Source organism: Rhineura floridana, chromosome 5, assembly GCF_030035675.1.
Source record: "Rhineura floridana isolate rRhiFlo1 chromosome 5, rRhiFlo1.hap2, whole genome shotgun sequence".
Classification (NCBI taxonomy): Eukaryota; Metazoa; Chordata; class Lepidosauria; order Squamata; family Rhineuridae; genus Rhineura; species Rhineura floridana.
This window is the reverse complement of record NC_084484.1, coordinates 86,228,040-86,244,305: the sequence shown is the minus strand read 5'-3', so window position 1 is coordinate 86,244,305 and position 16,266 is coordinate 86,228,040. Positions and strand designations below refer to the sequence as shown.

At 41.5% G+C, this 16,266-nt stretch overlaps 1 protein-coding gene across 13 annotated transcripts in view; it reads left to right on the top strand.

Annotated features, from left to right (window-relative positions):
• DMD (dystrophin) overlaps nucleotides 1-16,266 on the top strand; it is a 2,032,119-nt gene that overhangs the window by 1,286,608 nt on the left and 729,245 nt on the right. For 12 of the 13 annotated variants that reach the window (XM_061627388.1, XM_061627390.1, XM_061627384.1 and 9 more), the window contains one exon: nucleotides 15,944-16,119. In XM_061627388.1, coding sequence (XP_061483372.1) covers nucleotides 15,944-16,119 — 176 coding nt within the window. Of the gene's footprint in view, nucleotides 1-11,951; nucleotides 11,993-15,943; nucleotides 16,120-16,266 lie in introns of those variants that run through there. The other variant, XM_061627392.1, reaches the window with a different exon arrangement.

The following is a 16,266-nucleotide window of genomic DNA, read 5'->3' as shown; positions in this document are numbered from 1 at the left end:
TCTTATCTGGGGCGGCTCAGGACTTCATGGCCTCCATGACAACCATGGGGCTGTCTCAATTTGTTACTGGCCCAATGCATGTGTTGGGTCACACTCTTGATTTGATCTTCGCCACTGGTCATGGAGATGGTGATCTGGAGGTGGGGTGTTTTTCATCTACCCCATTGTCATGGACAGATCATCGCCTGCTGAGTTTTAGACTTACGACGACTCTTTCCCTCTGCAAGGGTGGAGGACCTATTAAGTTGGTCCGCTCCCGGAGACTCATGGATCCTACTGGTTTTCAGAGGGCTCTGGGAGTTTTTCCGGCTGATAGTACTGGCGCTCCTGTTGAGGCCTTGGTCGAACTGTGGAATACGGAGATGACCCGGGCTATTGACACGATCGCTCCTGCGCGCCCTCTTCGTTGCAGAGCTCATACAGCTCCGTGGTATACCCCGGAGCTGAGAACAATGAAGCAAGAGAGAAGGAGGCTGGAGTGCAGATGGAGACGAACTCCAGACGGATGCAATTATGCTTTGGTAAGTGTCTCTACTAAGTCGTACATAAAAGCGGTAAGGGCGGCGAAGAAGTCTTACTTCGCTGCTTCTATTAGGACATCTCTTTGCCACCCAGCAGAGCTTTTTAGGGTTGTAAGAGGACTCTTACATTCAGGTCCTCAAGATACCATTGAAACATCTGAAGCTCGCTGTAACGACATTGCAGGGCACTTCCAAAATAAAATCGCATGCATCCGTAGGGACCTAGACTCTGATGTTATGACAGTTGAATCCACTGAAGTGTCCAGAGCACGGTCTTGTCCTTCATTATTGGATGAGTTTCAGTTGGTGCAGCTTGAGGAAGTGGACAAGGTGCTTGGAATGGTGCGGGCGACCACGTCTGTGCTAGATCCTTGTCCATCTTGGCTAGTGAAGGCTAGTAGGACTGGTACCACCGGCTCGGCTAAGGAAGTGATAAATGCCTCCTTGAGTGAGGGAGTAGTCCCTAGTATCCTCAAGGAGGCAGTAGTAAGACCTCTTTTAAAGAAACCTTCCTTAGAACCAGATGACCTGAACAACTATAGACCGGTGGCGAATGTCCCCTTTTTGGGCAAGGTTCTGGAGCGGGTGGTTGCCGGTCAGCTCCAGGCGCTCTTGGATGAGACCGATTATCTGGATCCGTTTCAATCCGGTTTTAGGCCTGGTTTTGGCACTGAAACAGCCTTGGTCGCCCTGTACGATGACCTTTGTCGGGAGAGGGACAGAGGGAGTGTGTTCATTCTCCTTGATCTCTCAGCGGCGTTTGATACCATCGACCATGGTATCCTTCTGGGGAGACTCGCGGAGTTGGGAGTTGGAGGCACTGCTTGGCAGTGGTTCCACTCCTACTTTGCGGATCGTCACCAGAAGGTAGTACTTGGGGAACATTGCTCGACACCTTGGACTCTCCATTGTGGAGTCCCTCAGGGGTTGGTTTTGTCTCCCATGCTTTTTAACATCTACATGCAGCCTCTGGGTGCCGTCATCAGGAGTTTTGGAGTGCGTTCCCACCAGTACGCTGATGACACGCAGCTCTATTTCTCCTTTTCATCCTCTACAGGTGAGTCTGTGGATGTGCTAAACCACTGCCTGACCACGATAATGGACTGGATGAGAGCTAATAAACTGAGACTCAATCCAGACAAGACCGAGACACTGTTGGTGAATGCCTTCCCTGTTCAGATGGTGGATGTTTACCCTGTTCTAGATGGGGTTACACTCCCCTTGAAGGAACAGGTTCGTAGTCTGGGGGTGCTTTTCGATCCTTCCTTGTCTCTTGAGGCGCAAGTGGCCTCAGTGGCAAGGAATGCGTTCTACCACGTTCGGTTGGTAGCCCAGCTACGCCCCTATCTTGACAGGGATGACCTCGCCTCAGTTGTTCATGCTCTGGTAACTTCTAGGTTGGATTACTGTAATGCGCTCTACGTTGGGCTGCCCCTGAAGACAGTTCGGAAACTTCAGCTAGTGCAAAATGCAGCAGCCAGACTGCTGACAAGGACCAGCCGGTCAGCACATATAACACCTGTTCTGGCCCATTTGCACTGGCTACCCATCTGTTTCCGAGCCAGATTCAAGGTGCTGGTCATGACCTATAAAGCCTTACATGGCGTGGGACCGCAATATCTTGTGGAACGCCTCTCCCACTATGAACCTACCCGGTCACTTCGCTCAGCAGCTAAGGCCCTCCTCCGGGTACCAACCCATCGGGAAGCCCGGAGGACAGTTACACGATCTAGGGCCTTTTCTGTAGTGGCCCCTGAATTGTGGAATAGCCTCCCCGAAGAAATACACCTGGCGCCTACGCTGCTATCTTTTCGGCGCCAGGTTAAGACCTGGCTATGCTCCCAGGCATTTTAATATGTTTATTTTTATATTTCTGTGGTTTCTGTTTGTGTTTATTATTGTTCAGCTGTTTTTATTATGATATTTTGTATTTTAATCCTTTTGTACACCGCCCAGAGAGCTATTCGCTATGGGCGGTTTAAAAATGAAACAAATAAATAAATAAAATAAATAAAATTCTACACCAGTGAACTCAAATTTTCCCACCAGTAAAGTTTATTCAGCTTGTTTCTTCAGCATGAGGGCATGAAGCCCTTTGCTCTTCTGCCCATCTGACTCATCCTGTGCCCCTTCTCAGTAAACTCAAACTCCCTTCCCCTTAGTACCCAAAATGTGTTTTTCAGAGTACCACGCGGGCAGGGAACATATTAAAATGAATGACAAACATGCTCACTGAAAAGAATAGGGCAGCCTTTCCCAACCAGTGTGCCTCCAGATGTTGTTGGACCACAACTCCCATCTTCCTGACCATTGGCAATGCTGGCTGAGGCTGATGGGAGTTGTGGTCCAACAACATCTGGAGGCACACTGGTTGGGAAAGGCTGGAATTGGGCTTAACAACTTATCTGGAGGTCCACTGGAAATAATGGGAATTGTCAATTGACATGACAGCTCCACTGAAAAAAATTACAAGTGTAAATGTGATAAAAACTTGGTGAGATATTAACTGATGTACTTATCTTATAATAGAATCTGAGAAATGTTCTCATACCCAGGCTTTTGGATTGTTCCTGGTGGTAGAGGGGATGGGAGGAAGGGCAGAATCTAACTGTGCCTTGCAAAATACATAACAAATAAGAAGAGGCCTTTGGAAGTCGAGGGGGGCAAAAGGCAAGAGAATTACCTTGCTTTCATCAACTTTGGTAGCATGCTATCCTTGAATCCTTTGATGAGCCCTTCTTTTTCTTAGTCTACAGGTAATGGAGTAGTCCTGCCCTCCTACAAATTGGTTTTGCCCTACCTTAAGGCCAAGCAGGAGTTTTTACTGGAACAACACAACTAACCAAAGTACAAGCAAGCACCTCTGTGCATTCTTATATGTGAGAGGCAGGAAGACCCAGGTTGGAGTCTGAGTTGTGAGATATTGAGTGCTTCAAGGCAGCCATTTATGAGATCAGAGCTTCTCATGAATGGATTTTTTTTGCTGCGTCCACGCAATGTTGTTGTCATCAAAATGCTAGCCCGTGTTTTTTTCCTCATTAATCTGGTTTTACCCTTTAAGTGGGAAATCCAGTAAGTTAAAACAAAATTGTTGCCAATGGCCCATTTGCAATATCTCAGCAACCCATTTACAGTTTTAAGCCTCCATCTGGAAGTACCTTGGGTCTGTAGCCAAAGAGCCTAAACTTTAAAGCACTTAAGTGCAAAAATGCAACCAATAAATATAAATAGCAATAACACTTCTCAGACAAAGTAATAAAAAATGAGGACAAAGCAATCCGCCTCACTCCCCAAGAATCAGAATCACAGCACCAGAAGAAAGAACAGCAGTGCTGTGCAAAAAAAGGCAACTAATGAATAGGATGCTATCAAGGTGCATAAGGTTTGGTGCTAGCTTTGGTTTTTTAAATCCCAGAACTGAAATAATTTGAAGTTGTTCAGAATAGTGAAGAAACCACGAATAATGCTTGTTTTCTAGATCATGTGACTATAACTCCACTAAGATGCTGATACTGGTATGGAGAGTAATTGTGTAATTAGGCAACTTATGTGATTAATGGTTTTATGCTGCAATGCTACATGAAATCCAACCACAAAGGAGTAGCGTGTCTGTTGCAATTACACCTCAACGGTGACATGTACTTTGTGTGTTCATCTAATATTGTTGCTAAAATGTAATTTTGAGGATCTCGTGGACACTATTTTTTCCAGTTGTACCAATTATCCTCTTTTTGAATTGGAAATAAAACTGGTACTTTACATTCATGTCAAAATAAGACTTTTTTTCTTTTCCTTTCACATTTGCTTAAATCATTTACCCTATATTCACTTTTAAACCACTTCACATTCACATGTATTATTCATAGATCAGAGTTTAGGCTTACAAAAATATTAGTTCCTGCATATGTACAGTATTAGAAAGTTGCCTAAGTACAGTTGGCTTTTGTTTTTAAAGTTTAAATCTCCATTTATTCCTTCCCACTGCCATATTGCTGTGTATTAGGCTGTTGTGGTACAAGTTAGGCAATGTATACTGGCTTGATTTACTTCTTATAAGAAACTGCCCTGAGCTAGAAAGTGTTTAAGGCTAAATTATTTCATCATTATGAATTGATTTGATACCGTAACAGCATTAATTTTCACAATTTTAGTACTGATGTTGATGGGATATCATTTACATAGATGTTTAATTGTAACTGGGCATCAAAGTTATGCCTGGATAAATATCTCACTCCTGTAATCTGAACGACTATGCAATTTAAAGCATAGATGCTAATGTACTTCTTTTTTTAAAAAGCAGTATAAAGTGCTTTGTAAGTGAGAGAATATTGTAGCTAGGTTTATGTTTCTAAAGTTTAGATTCCACCTGAATACAGTTAAAAGAAACCACACACACACACATACATACTATTGTATCAGGGAACCTCAACATCTCTGTGGTAAAAAGCAGAGCTTGGAAGTAACTAGTTACAAGTAACAAATTACTTGTAATTTATTACTTTTTTGAGTAACGAGTGGGTAACTTCATTACATTTTGCTGGTAATAGAACGAGTAGTAACTTCATTACTTTTGAGGAGTAACTGTAATGTTTCCAGCATTACTTTTGTGCATTACTTGGGGGGGGGAGCAGGGGAAGTCTTCTGCTCCTCTGATTTGTGAATAAAAATCATGTGCTTCAAATTGGGCTTCTGTGCAGCGTTGTTCTTCCTTCATGCTCTGTGGGTGCTTAGGAGGCAATGAGGGAGGAGGTGGAGAGCGAGACGGCGTGGAGAAAACAATTGTTTAAAAATTGACAGGAGTGGAAGGAGAAAAGAGCTGGAGGCAATATATATATATATATATATATACAAAATATGTGTGTTGGAGTATCATTATTGCTGGGGGTGGGGTGAGGAGATGTGAGATTCTGTTATGCCATTCTGTTAATCTTACGGATAAAAAAATTATTCTGCTACCCTCTGTGTGTGCGTGCTTATTTTTAATGTTGTTTTAGGCTACTTAGATGTGCAGCAGCCAAGGCAAGCACCTTGTAGGCATTTTTAAAAAAAAGTAACTAAAATGTAATTGTAGCAATTACTTTTGAGTAAAAGTAAAGTAATCAGTTACTTTCAGAGCAATTGTAATTGTAACGGTAATTACGACTTTTTTTGGGACCATGTAACTGTAACTGTAATTTATTACTTTTTAAAAGTAATCTTCCAAGCTCTGGTAAAAAGTAATCTACTTTTTTTAAAGTTCAGCTTGTGCCAAACAAAGAAGAAAAAAGTAATGGTGAGTAAATTGGTTTGGCAGGCATCCAATTTCACTAGTCTTTTCTAATGGTACTGTCCCACTCATTCTTCAACTGTAAACTCTAATTTCCTGCTGTCTGCTAATTCCTTAGACTAGAGTTTGTGCTAAGAGAACTAAACCTGAAAGAAGGTATAGTATAACAGTTTAAAGTCCATAATCATGACTGCTGTTACCACAAGGTTCTCTTTTGTTTCCTATGCTTTTTAGCATTGACATAAAGCTGCTTGGTGAACACATCTGGAATTTTGAGCTACATGCCTTCAGTATGCGCTATGCAGATGGCACTCAGTTTTACGTCTCTTTGACACCTGCAAAGCCCATGTAAAGTGCCTGAGAGGATGGTGGTGGTTCAACTCCAAGCACTTTTAGATGAAGCAGATTATCTAGATCAGCAATGCAAAACTTGTGGCCTGAGAACCTGTCACACCTCGACGCAAGTCACACCTACTTGCTCTACAGCTGTTGTCAGAAAGTATAGATGCAGCTAGGCAAAAAAAGGTTTGAAGCACCAAAAATCAGGTTCAAAAAACCGTGCAGGACTCTAGGCAAGCCCCAACAATCACCTGATTGCTGAGGCTTCAAACACTGTGCATGACTCTATGCATGCTGAAACAATGAACTAATTGACAGAGCTTTCAAAGAGCCACACATAATGTGCTTGAGCCCATATGGTTTAATTTCAGGAAAAAATGTCAGGTGATTGACAGGCTCAGCTGTGAAACCTGGGTCATGGAGAGTGGGGGAGATAGGGATTTGACCCATCGGCTGGATTATCAATTTTAATCTGGGATCAGAGCTGGCAGGGCAAGCGCCAAAGGGTGGTCAGGTGAGGCCTTGGCCCACAGAGGCCCCTGAACGGTCCCTGCTGCAGATCGCAAGAAGGGAGCTGTCTGCCCTCCCATGGGCCACCCATGCCTGCTCACTCGCTCGTTGGCCTTCCCCCCTGGTCGCCATTCCCCCCGCTTGCTCATTGACCTTCCAACCTGCTTGCTCGCCTGTCCACTCGCCCCCCTGCCCGCTTGCCTGCCCCCACCCGCTCGCTCACCCAACCTCCTGCCCCTCCTCTTCCCCCTCCTTCCCGCTAGGTAGGTAGGTAGGTAGGTAGGTGGGGTGTGCATGTGCCAGGGCCCAGGGCAGGCTGGTGCCCAAGGGCCCTGGGACCGGCCCTGAGGGCTGGGTTTGGCACTGAGACAGATTGGGCACCCTGATGGATGTCTTTTGTTAGGAGAGAGACAGAGAGAATATGACCCTGTTGATTCTTCTTGATTTCCCTGTGACTTTAGTACCACCAGCTATGGTATCTTTCTGGATCAGCTTTATGGTGTGTGAATTGGGGATGTGGAGATCTTGTGGTTCCGCTCCTAACTGCAGGGCCATTTTCAGGAAGTGGATTTGGGGGGTTTCAATCCATGGCATTTGTGCTGTGGAGTTCCACATGATTTCATGTTGTTCCTCATTCTCTCTAACAAGTATCTGAAGCTACTGAGTGAGGTCATCTGGAAGTCTGGGGTGAGGTGCATGCTGATAAGCATACTGATGACCCTCAGTTCTATTTCTTACTGTCATTTATCTCAGGCTGAACCAGTTCATGGATTTGTTAATGGGCTTAATGACAGCCAGTAAACTGATATTAAATCCTGAAAAGACTAATGTGCTGCGGGTAGGGGGTCCAGGAATTAGGTGTACAACCAGTTCTAGGTGGGGTTGTACTCCCTCTGAAAGAGCAGGTGCATGTACCTTGGGGGTACTTCTGGATCCAGCATGGTCATTGCAGGTCCAGGCAGTGTTGCTGGCACATAATATATTTTGCCAGTTTCAGCTGGTTCACCAGCTGCAAGTATTCCTGGACAAGGACAGACTTGCTATGCTAATCCATGTTCCATTAACCTCTATTCATTGTATGTGGGGTTGCTCTTTGAGATGATGTGAAAGCTTCAATTAGTGCTGAATATTTTTTACCAGAATTTTAACCGCTGCAGACAGGTAGAATCACATTAAAGTGCTTCTGAAGGGGTTAGAATGCTTCTGAGCTCAGTTCAAGATTCTGATGCCCAAGTTTTAAAGTCCTGTATGGCTTGGACCCAAATTCCTGAAAAGCTCCTCTCTTACCAAGCACCTGCGTTTTAAGTACTACAGAAGAGGTTCTTCCCCATGTACCTTTCACAAATGATGTTTATGTGTCAACAGTAGAAACTTCTCTGTGGAGGTGCCCTATCTTTAGAATTACCTCCCCAAAGGAGCACGACTGGCACTGACTTTGTAATCATTTACCAGGTCAAAACTTGTCTGTTTGTCTATGTATTTTAAAGTTGGTTATTTTAGTCTGCTCTGATTGTTTTATCATCTGTCTTATTTTTTCTATTCTATTGTATTTTTGTGGCATGTTACATTTTATACATGCCTATTGTATACCTCAGTGGTATCCATAAGCATGAAAAACAGTCTAGATTTTTTAATAAATAAATAAATCTTGTACTAGACCCTGGGCATCACTTAAGAATAATCCAATGGCAATTCCATGGACTGCTGTCCTAGGGCATAGTTACTTAGGGTATCTAGCTATTTTACTTATTTTCATAACTGGAACATGCATTACCCAGTCTATGTAAGGGTCACTGAAGCCACTCATTAGTAGAACACTTCTGTTTTGGATGGCTTCCTGATTTAGTTCTCCCGCTCAGGATCACTCTGAACATTTTCTTCACGGGTGATAGAATGTCCTCGATACTTATTTACCTTGGGGGTCTGGTGTTGTCACCCATAGACTGAGTCTTCCCCTTTTTATATGTTTAATTTTTTACACTTTGCCCTCTTTGATGTACAGAGTAATACTGCCTTCAGGATGCCTTTCCTTGCTCTTCCTATAGAAGTCACCAGTGAGGGATGGAGATATCTCTCTGGTTCTCTCCATTCTACCAGGCTTCTGTTATAACCATTGTATCTGCGCCCTCCTCTAAAACCAAACATTCTGTTTCTCCCATCTTGGCCTACTTGCTCCCTGTCCCCATTTGGGCAATCAGAAAACATTTTCATCCTCATCACCTAGGGCTGATTCATCCCCAGACCCTCCCCAGTTCATGAGAGCTTTCCCCAGGGGTCAATTTAAAAGTTGCTCTGCTGCCTTTTTGATGTTAAGTGCCAGGAGTCTGATCCAAGTACAGCCCATCCCTTTGGTACAGACCTGGTTTGTCCTAAAATATTCCCCAGTGGCTAACAAGCCTCTATGACGTGTCCCTACACTGCCATCTCATCCACACATTAGAACCCCTCAGCTTCACTTATCTCGATCACTACTAGTAATACTGGTGTTTAGTATTATTGTTATACAGGATGAGATTAATGTATGCATATTCATGAAGGAAATAAGGGTGACTAACAATCCAAATCCAAGATCTGTTAGGATGAGCAAGTTAGGGCTCAGCCAGGGCTACGGTGGTGTGACTCCTCAACCCGGCTCAGCCAGTGGAACTTAAGGTGGCAGGACTTACACTGGGATAAATCCCAAAAAAGTGGCACTCTGGGGGGCATTGTGGAGAGACTTATGTATTCCAAACCTCTTTCAACTCAGTCACAGGACCTGGCAGCCCAGATGAACTCACACTGGAAAAAAGGGTAGTGTAAGTCAAACTCTGTTTTCAAGAGTTTTTCCTCTGCTGGGCTTTGGCTAGCCCAGCCAAAGTAGCCCCACTCTTGAATGGAGTTTGGAATACAGGTAGTCACATTGGCATAATTTACCCTGTTGTAAATTATGGTGGCTTCCTATAGGTTGGATTGTTAGAGAAGGAAGATCATGAGTTATTGCTACACTGAAAATTTAGTTTATTTATCAAGCATTGGAATAATGAAATAGAAGATACAGACAACCTTATCCTTTACTGGAAATGTTATAAGAAGAGAAGGTGCTCTGCCCATCAGGCTCACTCTAAAGATCATGTCTTTTTGATACCATGTTTAAAAGATAACATCTTTAATTAATTTAGAATAATGTCTCCTCCTCACTTTGTTCTATCACAAATACGAATATGAACCCCAAGTTCATCTAGAAGTATGCACTGAAAGGAAACAAAAAAACTTTTCCGTACTATTTTCATTGAGAATATAATTGGAGATTTAAGGGGCTATTAATCTACATGAACAGAGTCTAATTATTTACATGAGAACATTCTAAAATTTACCACATTCATTATAAAACTTATCACATATGCCACCCTTATTATCTTAACATTGAAAAATAGTCATGTATAGGAGTCCCTTGTTCATGATTTCGTCCCAGCCCTTTTCCCTATTGGAGGCATCTGCATTTAAAACCTTTGATTCGTATTGTTATAATACAGTTGTCACTATTGCCATTACTTCACCGTTCCTTATGCTTTACTGAGCTGGCTCTTTTAGAGGCAGCATTTTTTGACAGGACACACTGCATTCTGAAGTGTCAATTCAGCAAGGCAAAGAACTAATGAACTAACATCAGCAAAGAGGAAACTGCAGTGAAGGTATTTTTAAAACTGCAAACTGTTTTGAAGACTTGAACAAAGGCATTGAGATGATTGCTGGACTCTCTTGCCCCTTACTGTTATAAGTAGAAAAAGAGGCAAACATTAAAAAAAAAACACTTTCAAACGTAAGAGGCTCATTAGCAAATGCTGGAGGCTTCTAATATTTTAAACCAATCAAAATGCACTTACTTTTAGCCTTTTGAAAGCTGGTATAGCACCATGGTTAAGATACAAATCAGGAAGTTTCTGGTTGGAATCATACCTCTCCCACGGACTAATTACGTGGCCTCAGACAAGCCAATATCACTTGGCCTCAGTTTCTCAGTCTGCAATATGAGGCATAATAATACTGACTTACCTGACAGAGTTGTAAGGATGAGGGGGATTCTAACCGTGCAGAGTTCCCAGTCACAGGTAGACAACAAGCACTTTCATCCATGTGTGCTTAGAATCCCTCTTCAAAACTTGGTATTCAGAGTGTGAAGGGACATTGGGAGAGGGGCTTCCATGTGGAGCTCAACTGTCCTGTTCACACATTCACAGTGAATGCCTAAAAGGGCTACAGGTTTTGCTGTTTGTTCCAGACATGTGGTTCCCAAACCTTTTCCCTCATGGACCACTTGAAAATTGCTGGTGGACTTTGTGGAACATTTAATGATTTTTCTGCCTGTTGTAGCCATTTTAATGTGCTTTCCTACATGCTGTATGATTTTTATGGCTTATTTTATTTTTATATAATATTACAATTTGCATTCCATAAAATTCAAATTATAAACAATAAAATACAATCTAAGAAACAAAAGAAGATCTTGTCTGCTTTCAACCTGTAAATGATTCTTAATTTTGTAATCATTTTTTTAACATAATAAAAATATTTTTTAAAAAAGAAACAAAAGCAGCAATAAAATGACAATTAAAAATCAATATGAATATTTAACATGGACGTGCTATAGACCACCTGAATGAAGCTCGTGGATCACTGGTGGTCCACAGACCACAGTTTGGGACCCCCCCCTTCTAGACCTTGTATATTCATTTACCTAGCAAGTTGTTTTTTAAAAAACCCTTTACTTTGAAAATTATTTCTTATCCTAACTTTACATATACACATGATGTTTGTCTTTTCATCAATATTGCTTTATATATGGTCATTGTAATACATTTAACACACTGAAGCTTTAATTTTATTTTCACAGTCTGCATTTCATTTCTGTCTGACCTCACTGGTTACAATTTTTCCTCTAAAATAATTACAGCGATCATTTACAAAGCAGTGTTGATGATGTCAAGAATGCCTGGTTTGTAAAGTGGTTAACTAAAATGATTCTGTGGCAAGGAATTGTGGGGGGAAGATTTTGCTTGAATTAGGGCATGTAGAAAGCTATGAGACTGTCAGTTTCCACAGCTGACTCCAATTAATTAGGCAATGAGTAAGAACATCTGCTTATCAGTCTGAGACTGGTACCTCAAGGCCACAGCTATGGGAAGGTTGGAGAAGCTTGTGAAGCTGGGGCTGATGGGAGTTGTAGTTTAAAAAAGTAACTTGTTCAAGCTCTGGCTCTAACCCCGCCCTTTCAGGATTGTAGCCAATAAATGAAGCCAGGTTGTGACTTCTTGATCCAGGCATGCCTAAGCTCAATTTCAACATCAGAAAATGGAGGCTTTCAGATTTTGCAGTTTGTGTAAGTAATATGGCTTAAAGTTTTTTTTTCTTTTCTGTGCAAGAGTCAGACGCCTGGGCTATGAAATATGAAAGTATTTAATCCAATACTCCATTAGGACTTACTTTTGAGTAGACATGGTTAGGATTATATGGGGTGTATTTTTACACCTCTTTCTGTGTGTGTGTCCTTTCCAACAACCCTGTGAGGTAGGGTTGGTGATTGGAAACCAAGGCAGCTCACAATAAGAAATAAATCACTTTAAAAACCAATAACCATAAAACAAGTATAAACAGTTGCAAAACAGCTTAAAATGGCATGATTCTGAATTGTGGGTTGAGTGAATGAAGTTTATTCATTTATTATTTGATTTATATCCTGCCCTTCCTCCCAGTAGGAGCTCAGGGCGGCAAACAAAAGCACTAAAAACACTTTTAAAATCATAAAAACAGACTGTAAGATATATTAAAACAAAACATCTTTAAGAACATTTTTAAAATCTTTAAAAACTTTTTTTAAAAGAAAAGGTTTAAAAACATATTAAAAAGCAATTCTAACACAGACACAGACTGGGATAAGGTCTCAACTTAAAAGGCTTCTTAAAAGAACAAGTTCCTTATCACTTCAGGGTACAGTTTTCCCTGGTTAAGTAAGCCCCATTGAATACATTGGGACTTGCTTCTGAGTAAACAAACATAGGATTGCCCTATAAATATCTTTACAGGTTGTATAAATAATAAACATCTTTGATAGTCATGCTTATATAAATATTTTGCCATACTGTGTCCCAATAAGTATCTGATTTCACACTATGGTTGTACAATACTTCCTTTACATTTTAAGTATGCCTTGGGGTGGTCATGGTTCTCTGTTGTTTTCATCCTGAGGGGCAGATAGGCTGAGAGATCGTGAGTAGCCCATGGTCACCCACTACAGTTTATAGCTCATTTCCATTTTGAAAAATTAAAACAATTTACATGCAGGCAAAATTTATTAAGTGGATTTACACAATACGTTTAAAGCACATCCAACTCGCATTTAAAGTGCGCAACGTCCCCTAGAGAATCCTGGGAAGTGTCGTTTCCCCCTCACAGTTATAGTTCTTACCACTCTTAACAAACTGCAGTTCCCATGATTCTGTGGTGGGATTCATGTGCTTCAAATGGGTGTTGAATGTGCTTTAAATGAATGGTGTGGATCTGCCCTAGGTATGATGTGCATTCAAGAGTGAATTGAAAAGAACAATTTTAAAAGATACTTCTTACTCTTACTCATTTCTCAGATCTCTTTCTGAAGTGAAGGGTCAAATCTGTAAAGAAGTTTGGAGCAGCCATGTTAAAAGATAAGGGCAGGGCATTCCAGGCAGGGGGTTGCCAAACCTGCTTGGATATGGCTGTCTTTGTAGAGGAACCCTAGTCAAGGTTTACCAACAGCACAATCCAAACTATATCTACTAGAAGTCAGTCTTGTTGAGTTCTATGGGGCTTAGTCCTTTAGTAAGTGTGTTTAGAATTGCAGCCTTCAGGAGCATCCATCTTTACTCCCCAAAGCTCCCATCTAACATCTCCACAACACTAAGCTCCTTTGTCCCTACAGTGGCCTTCTGATGACTGGCCTGGCCTGAAGGCACTTAAACCCTTCTTGCTGAAAGTAAGTAGGCTAGATTAAATGTTCCCTACCCAGGCTTCATATTTTAGCTAAGATTTCTATCTTAATTTCCAATCAGATTTTTTTTAATTGTATGCTCCAAGCAACTGTGATAGATGCTTAATGTATCATGCTTAATGACATCACTAGGGCACGCCCCGTGACATCACTAGGGCCTGCCCCTCAAACCTCAGGTTTTGGGTTGCTTCTGACCTGGCAACCCTACTCCCCACCTCCCTTACCAGAGGAGAGACCACCATTGCTATCTTATGGATAAAAAGAATTATTCTTCTACCTTTGCATGTATGTGTTTATTTTTAATGTTGTTTAAATGTGCAGCAGCCAAGGCCAGCATGTTGTAGGCATTTTTTTTAAAAGTAACTGAAATGTAATTATAGTGATTACTTTTGAGAAAAAGTAAAGCAATCAGTTACTTTCAAAGCAATTGCAATTGTAATGGTAATTATTACTTTTTGGGGCCATGTAATTGTAACTGTAATTTATTAGTTTTTAAAAGTAATCTTCCAAGCTCTGGAGAAACCTGTGGAGCCTTCTCTCTCCAGTGGTTTAATGGAAGATATGCAAAAGATAATAACAACTCTCTTAACAAAGGAAGAGGAAGATAATGGAAAAAATCCACCTGCTCAACAGGAAGTTATATTACAGTAAACAAGCACAGAGGTGTCCCTAAATTCTGGCTAGAAGGGACATCTCACTATTAAAAGCATGCAAGCTTGCTTATCCCAACACCTTTTTGCCAGTGTAACTTCTGCTGGGTTCCTAGGTCATGTGACCAAGCTGAAAGGAGTTTGGAAAGGGGTAAGTCTCCCCTTGCCATCCTGCCCCTGCCATACCCCCGGCATGCCCCTTTTTCAGGACTGTCCCCAGCCTTGGCTGACCCAGCTGAGCCAGGATGGAGGAGTTACATTGCTGTGTCTTCAACTGAGCCACGATGGGGACTTCAGCTGGTGTAGCCCCTGCTGAGCGCAGGTTCAGCCAGAGGTCCAACTGTTCCACCACCACCCTTAATCCCAGTGGATCTTGGGTTTGGATTACTCCCTGAGGTGCCAGAAAGATTCTCTGTTATTTTTGTAGCAACAGACTGTATGGCTACCCCCTTACATAACTAAAACCAAGTTAATGCAGCATAACCATTAATCCATCATTTCTTTGTCATTTATCTTTTGTTATATTTTCCCACTCACACCAACAAGAAGGAGAGCAGTTTCCTGGAGAAGGCTCTGGCCTTTATTAATAGTGGTGGTTAACTGCAGGGAAGGGCACTGAATTTGGTCCAGAAGCTGAAGGTGGAATTCCATCACCAGTTATCAAATCACTGGTGATCATGATGTAATCCATGGTGCAATCTGTGAGACACATGGCCTTTTAAAGGGGTTTGCTATGCAAACGGCAGTCATAAAACAAAAGGGGGGGGAACCCTGTGTAGTATTCTAGCATGGACAGAAAACTATACTCACATGATACAATAATAATAATTTAGTACTATTTATTTTTCTTAATTTTTGTTGCTTTCTGCAAAAGTCAAAGTTTCTTGCAACAATGCAATTCATGGAAATTCACATAAACACAACATTTAAAATCAATAATAACACACTCAAAGTGCCTGCCCCCTAATAATAGTTAATAAAAATAAGGTTGTTAGATGTGGCTATGGCACAGCACTTACAGTACCCATATAGGTGCTCCATGCAGGTAGTATCTCATTTCAAAAAATACTTTCCTGAATATTAACTCATTTGTGTGCAGTACCTGCATGTTAGAACAATGTATATCTGGGCCAAAGAATGCTGGTTTAAAATTGTTACTTGAGTATGGGCCAGTGCATGAAGTAAAACACTGGTAAAGTGTGATGCTGACTTTGTGGAATAATTGTACAAGTATGCCATATTTTATTGTAGCCTAAGTGACGAATCATTATGTAACATAGCCAGGCCTTTTTTGCTGTGATAGTTCTCACTGGTACAGAGTACCAGCACCTCTTTTTTGGCTGCCTATAGCAACCACTGGGCACTGGCACCCATAGCACTTTTATCAAAGTTTGAGTACCGGCACCTCGTTTTTTACCAAAAGCACTGGGCATAATATTAAACTGATTTTTAAAAAGGGGAGAAAAGGGATCATACAGAAAAGGGTTCATGGTATGGTAATATAAAAGGAACCTATTTTTGTTGAAACATTTGGATTTAATAGGGTGTCCATGGTCCTTTGTCCACTGTACTTGCCTCTGACATAGCACATTTTGATCTGTGACTGAGCAGAAGGTCATTGCTCTCCATTTTTATCAGATTATTTGGTATCTTGTAGGACCTCCAGGATGGCATTGGGAGACAGCAAGCTGTTGTCAGGACACTGAACACAACTGGGGAGGAAATTATTGAGCAGTCATCAACAGTAGATGCCAGTGTGTTGAAGGAAAAACTGGGGATCCTGAATTTTCGGTGGAAGGAAGTCTGCAGACAGCTGGCAGAGAAAAAAAAGAGGTAGGCTAACATAGCAATTATATTTTATTTCTGATATTTCAAGTTCATTTCTAATAAAAACAAAATAAAGGATCTCTGATTATTTTATAAAGAGTTTAAGGAACTTTGTTAGTAACTCTCTGTGTATATCTGTGAATTTTTTTTTAA